At 38.7% G+C, this 6,040-nt stretch overlaps 1 protein-coding gene across 1 annotated transcript; it reads right to left on the bottom strand.

The window, feature by feature from the left end:
• Positions 1-4,847: 4,847 nt before the first annotated feature.
• Positions 4,848-5,803, bottom strand: LOC129762117 (uncharacterized). Its single transcript, XM_055760100.1, has one exon. The coding sequence runs from the start codon at positions 5,715-5,717 to the stop codon at positions 5,163-5,165; it is 555 nt and encodes a 184-aa protein (XP_055616075.1). The 5' UTR covers positions 5,718-5,803; the 3' UTR covers positions 4,848-5,162.
• Positions 5,804-6,040: the final 237 nt, after the last annotated feature.

Raw genomic sequence — 6,040 nt, 5'->3', positions numbered from 1 at the left:
TCATAGTTTTTTCACATCTCATTGCAATTTCATTGCAAATTCGATCGGTTATCACCAAAATAAACATGGCTGGAACAAGGACAACAATATTTCTACTTGTTTCTTATTCTGCCAACAGATGTTATTTGTTATTTTGCGTTATTGCGTTTTTGCGTTGTTATTTTATGATGCAAATAAACATAAAGTATGACGAAAACAAAGTAAAATTGAGTAAATTGCGCTGTAAAAATTGGTATAATAAGTAATGTTCCCGAGAATTCCCGAGGTCAAAAAGCAGTTTGCCGAATACTCCAAACCCTGACAAACAAAACGACGTTGAGTACTGATGCACAAACGTGCACATTTTTGAAAAACTTAATGAATAAAAGTGACATATTTTTGCTTTGTAACCACTCCACATCGCAATGGTGTCATTTAACACTAATAGTGTCTGCAGTAAAGTTATGTATTTTTATGTTATCTAAAATTTTGTGGAACATGTTGAGTTGATATAATGTGATTTAGGTATAACTTAAGTTTAAAAACTAGTTTTGAGATAGTCTCCCCAGAAAAAAACAGTTATATCTCTGAAGGACTAATAGATAGATATTATGTATCTTAGGTAAAGTTTCATGAAATTTATAGTTCTACAATGTTGCTGAAGACATAACTCAACTATCTCGTAAGTATAAAAAGTTTTTTAATTTTTACTGTAACTTAGTAAGAGTTAAAATGAAACCGAAAAATTATCCGAATCAACATTCTGAACAACTTTTCTGAAGACACCCAAGCTTTAAAATATAGGGTAAGACGAGAAAAGAAAAGAAAGAAAATCTCGTATCACATGATGCATTCAATGCTTCATTTAGTATACCTTCTGTATCTATCTAAAAGCTCCAACTAAACGCGGTTTTGCAAAGCCAGCTGTACCTGCCATAGCTACCAGTCAGGCTTATCGTTTTTATATGGAAAACCTCGAAGAAGCCAAGAAAAAAAAATTGAAAAGGAAAAACAAAAGAAAAGAAATGAAAGGCAAAGAAAAAACAGCTGCAACTTGTCGCCAAAACACAAAAAAAGAAACAGAAAAAGACGGGTGGGTAATGTCGGGGACATAACCGGAGTGACGTAGGACTATACAAAGGGGACAGCTTTTGTTAAATATATATTTTAAATATATTGTTTTATTTTCTTCTCCTACGTGAATACCTACCTATCTACCTGAAAAATGGATTAGTTTACTGTTTACTCTTTATGAATATGTTGATGGTTCTGAAAAGAACCTTTGGTGTTGTGTTTTTGTTATCACTCGATATTCCCATCTTGTTCGGTTAAACCTTCCTGTTTAGCTATTGCGTTTGCCACTCGCCACAGCTTTCACAGTTGGAAAATTTCGTCCCATCCAGCTTGTGACATGTTGTTCAGTAAATTACATTTAATGCGACGTGCCGGAGAAACACTTTGCCACTCACTGAAACTAATTGTTGCCTTGATGAGCGCCGAACCGAAGCTGCTCTGTTCTTGATGCGGGTTTTCTGATTGTCGTGAGCAGCTTTGCAAGCCAACTCGAGCACTCTGACGGCCGAAACTCTATAATCCCTGTTAGGTATATTGGTGCTCCGGGACCAATCCGTTCGGCCTAGTTACTCTTGCGGAGCAATCAGTGAATGCGACCAACAGGGAACAGGAGACCTGCACGGTTCGAGTGAGACTTTGCCTTTCCCTTAACTTGTCCTCCTTTGTTACGTCCACGATGCCGATGCCGTACAACCACACGGGTTTATGGTTTGAAAGAAAATAAGATATTTTTTTGGGGTCCACGTGTTTTATACTCTAGCGGTACACACTCACAGGATAGAGACAAATCGGCAGACTCAGCCAGAGGGGCGAGTCCAACGAGACGAACGAATGAGCGTTAAAAGGGAGCGATGGCAAAAAAATACATTCATTACGATTTGTTCGCTCGTTGGATTCACATGCAGGCTAAAAAGGGTCCTTTTCAGGATCACAAAATTATCTTCAATCTAAAGAGTTTATTGTTTTGTTATCACTCGATATCCCCATCTTGTTCGGCTAAACCTTCCTGTTTAGCAATTTGTTGCCACTCGCCACAGCTTTCACAGTTGGAAAATTTCTTCCCATTCAGCTTTGTGACATGTTGTACAGTAAATTACATTCAATGCGACGTGCCGAAGCACCACTCAGTGTCGCATTGGAATTTAACCGATTTTAACCTGTAATTGAACATTTGCGATGACAGTGGTACAGTGTCGACTTTCAATGTGGGGGTCATAATTTGGATCTCTATGTTTACAAAAATGTCCAACTAAATAAATCGCATTACATGTCCGTCCAATTAGCTAAATGTCGAACTAATTGTAAATTACTGTACTTTCAATCTGGAAACAATTTAAGAATTGGTGAAAATTGAATAATCAGGAAAATCCCCAACTATCAATAAACTCAGAACAACTGCCAAATTCACATACTCATCAGATCCTTGCAAACAAATTATGAAACATTCAATTTGTGTTTTATTATTATTTTGGATAATGTTTTAGAAAGCATTGAACTGTATTTCCTAAACTCTTTTTTGGAAGGATTAATGGCCCTGAAAAGCGCCTTGTTTTATGGAATGGTTCCAATTTAGAAAACTTAGTACTCGTGGTTTTGAAAAAAACCATTTCGAACGCCCTCGATGCCGCCTTGTTCTGGATTTGCCACCAAAGCAGTTTGTATAAAGAACAAACTTTTTTCTTCTGCTACCTGATGCCGTTTTGCGATTGCGTTTGCCACTCGCCACTCGCTGCAACTGCCTGTTATTGACTTGATGTCCACCGAACCGAATGTGTTCTGTTCCGAATGTGGATTTCTTATCGTCGCGAGCAGCTTTACCAGCCAACTCGATCACTTCGGCGGCCGAAACTATATAACGCCGGCTAGGTGGACTGGTGCACTGATACTAACGCGCTCGGCCTAGCTACCCTTGCGGGGAACTCCAGATCAACACGGTTCGAGCGGGATTTTGCCTTTCCCTTCATTTTCCTCCTTTACCATGTCCAGACATGGCTGCTTGGGTTGGTTTGTTGATGTGTTCTGATGCGAAACGATGTGGTGTACGGCTTGAATGAGAATGATCGTTACGGCAGCGGAGCGGGGATTTTTAAGCTGACTGGCTGGTAGAGAATTACGCATGTGTGAGACTGCGACCAATGTTTCGTTAATTTTTTTCTTTTTCCTTTCCAATCGTGCTTCATTCTATTTCGCTGCTGCTCTGGTTGCCCGTTTTGGTCGGTACGATTTGAGGAGCACAAAATGGACCAATCAAAAATGGGCACATAGTGCATTTTGACAATGCTTGATATTTCACAATTATTCAATTATTTATTTCAAGAAAAATGAAATGTTATTCGTTATGATAGATGCGTAGATATATTTCCTATCAATTGATGTAAAAACCTTTGCGATCTATTGAGAAATGCTCGAGTTATAAGCGTTCCAAATCTTGCATTTTTTTGACGTAGGACTACATCTAACCGGAAGATATAGGGGGTGAAATGGAAATCTAGGCACTGAACAAGAAATATTAGTCTAACTAATTATTCCTCTCAGTGTGACGATTAATCGATTAATCGATTATTTGGGGCGACCAATCGTATCGAATATCAAACTGCTGAAAAGTATTCGATTAGCTGATGAACGATTAATTTCATAAATCGGAGATCACTATCCCCTACTTTCATGTATTTTCAATGTCGATTTCCCCCAGGCAGCTTGGTTTTGATGTCTCTGTTAGGGACCCGCCGCATATGTCGTCAATTTCGACCAATCAGAAGTGGGTATTCCCGTTAGGATAGGGGCTGAGATTTTTCAATTGTTCGATAGTTAGTTTAATGACATATATTATTTTCCTCAAAACAAAAAATTGTTATGGAGTGCCGAAATCTATTGACGTAAAAATTTCATCAATCCATCAAGAAATGACTGAGCAATGAGCGTTTGAAATTGGACAATTTTCACGATGTGCTCGATTATCGATTTTCAATTTGTACCCCAATATGTTCCCGAAAGACGTAATCCTACGTCAAAAAATAAACGACCTACAACTGTAATTCATTCGATTATTGATTTCAACTCATTTAACTTGTTTACAACGTAAAACATCATCAAATCTACTATTTGAAACGATTCATTGTCATAACAATTTGGTTATTGTAATGATGTAAAATGTTTCCCATCATTATAGGAAGTATGAATGCAGGAACGCTCTCATCCCTATATTTATCAATAATGGAATAAATTTCAAGCAAGTAGCACATTTAAGAACATCATATACGCGTAAGCATTAATTTTTAGAGTATAGAAATGTTAAATATTGTCTTAGCTGAGTGGTATATATGGGTACATCACGGTAGGCCACAACTCTGGGTGTCAAATCACACTTTCTTGGCGGCCAATTCACTGGTCCAAAACGAAGGATGAATTACTCATCTAATCAATTGCGTAATAGATTTCATGTACTGTGCGACATATGGCATCGTCTTGTTGAAACCACATGTTGACCGGTAACGTTGTTCCCATCTTTAGAGAATGGCGAGCCTAAGAATCCTCTTTAGCACAAATCGCACCAAACAGTACATTTTTCGGGATAGATTTGCAGCTCTTGTAGTGCTCATCGGATCAAATACGGCAATAATCAAGCGCTTCAAAAAGCAGATCTGTACGATATTTTCTGCTTATTCCAATGGGTGAAATTCTTCAAATAGTGGATTGGGGAACCTATGAATAAAAATGTCAGTTTTCAAGATTCATGAATGAATATTCGCTCTCGGTACATGAACATTTCTGTGTTCATGAAAACCTCAAATAAGTATCAAATCTTTATGGAATCGTTTATTTTGTTATTTATTATGTTCCAATAATTCGGTAATCTAAGTCTCACTAGAACATATGTATTACTTATTCCCTACTTTATGTATACTTTCACTTTCACTCACGTATACAACTTAAGTGCTATACCTTGAATTTTTCCAAAATTCTCCATTGAGTTCGTTCGATATTGTTCACTTTTGCATCGTATGTGAGAAGTTTGCTTATGTGTTCTCCATGAAATTAAAGTTTAATCAAGAAATACGACACATACTCTCCTACAATCGCACACTGAACAGAAGCGTCACCAGCACTCTCTACTCCTCGAAATAATCCTCATTTGAGTACTGATAGGCATCGTCCTCTTCCGTCGTCGACTCTGGCATATCCGTAACAGCTTCACTAGTCTGCCATTGCATCCTTCGAGCCTTTTGCGTACCTTCCTGGATTATAATCGTCGGCGTCGTCACAGAGGCTGGATACTTTGTCACCGAGACGCTCGGGCTGAATGGATTGGTATAGTCCGGGTTCACGTTGTCTCTGGTTGGGGTGGGATAAGTACTCCGCGCATCAACAGCTGCGATCGTTTGCCATGTACTTGGCCTGGCAGTGGTTGAAGTCGTCGTTTTCATGCTTTTATCCCTCATTAACCTCTCATTGGCCAGAAACCAGTTAACATTTATGTTGTAGACACCATACGCAGGTGGTCGGTTCTTGGTCTTGAACACCTCCAGTACCTCCTCGACATGAACTTCGCTTGGATGCTGTGTGGGGCGGGTTCGCAGATACTTCCTGTAATCCGATCCCTCGGGGGATGCGAGCACCGAGCAGCTGAACACTGCAAACGAAAGTAAAAGTGCTACCCTGTTCATCTTCTCCCGATGATTATAACGAGACTAATGTTATGAATATTATGGCAACATTTGAATGCTGGTCAACAAGAACTTTGCGACCTTTCGTCTAGACTCTGAGCAAATGAGAATGTATCAGTCGTATTTATTTATTCACGAACATCATCATCGTCATGGATGGTATTTCCAGCTATTATCAAATATTTCATAACCTGTTCTCGTCATACTCATACGATTTAACAAATATGTTTGTTATCAATATAGCTCCTACAGACGAGTTCAGTACCGAAACATATTGCAGCGTGATGCCTTTGAAATATTATTGTACAGTTAATCACAACATA

This window comes from Toxorhynchites rutilus, chromosome 1 (assembly GCF_029784135.1).
Source record: "Toxorhynchites rutilus septentrionalis strain SRP chromosome 1, ASM2978413v1, whole genome shotgun sequence".
Classification (NCBI taxonomy): domain Eukaryota; kingdom Metazoa; phylum Arthropoda; class Insecta; order Diptera; family Culicidae; genus Toxorhynchites; species Toxorhynchites rutilus.
The sequence above is the reverse complement of the archived record's forward strand: the minus strand, read 5'-3'. Positions and strand labels throughout refer to the sequence as shown.

Excerpts from the sequence above, each read along its gene's own strand:
- LOC129762117 (XM_055760100.1), bottom strand. The coding sequence starts at position 5,717 with ATGAACAGGGTAGCACTTTTACTTTCGTTTGCAGTGTTCAGCTGCTCG.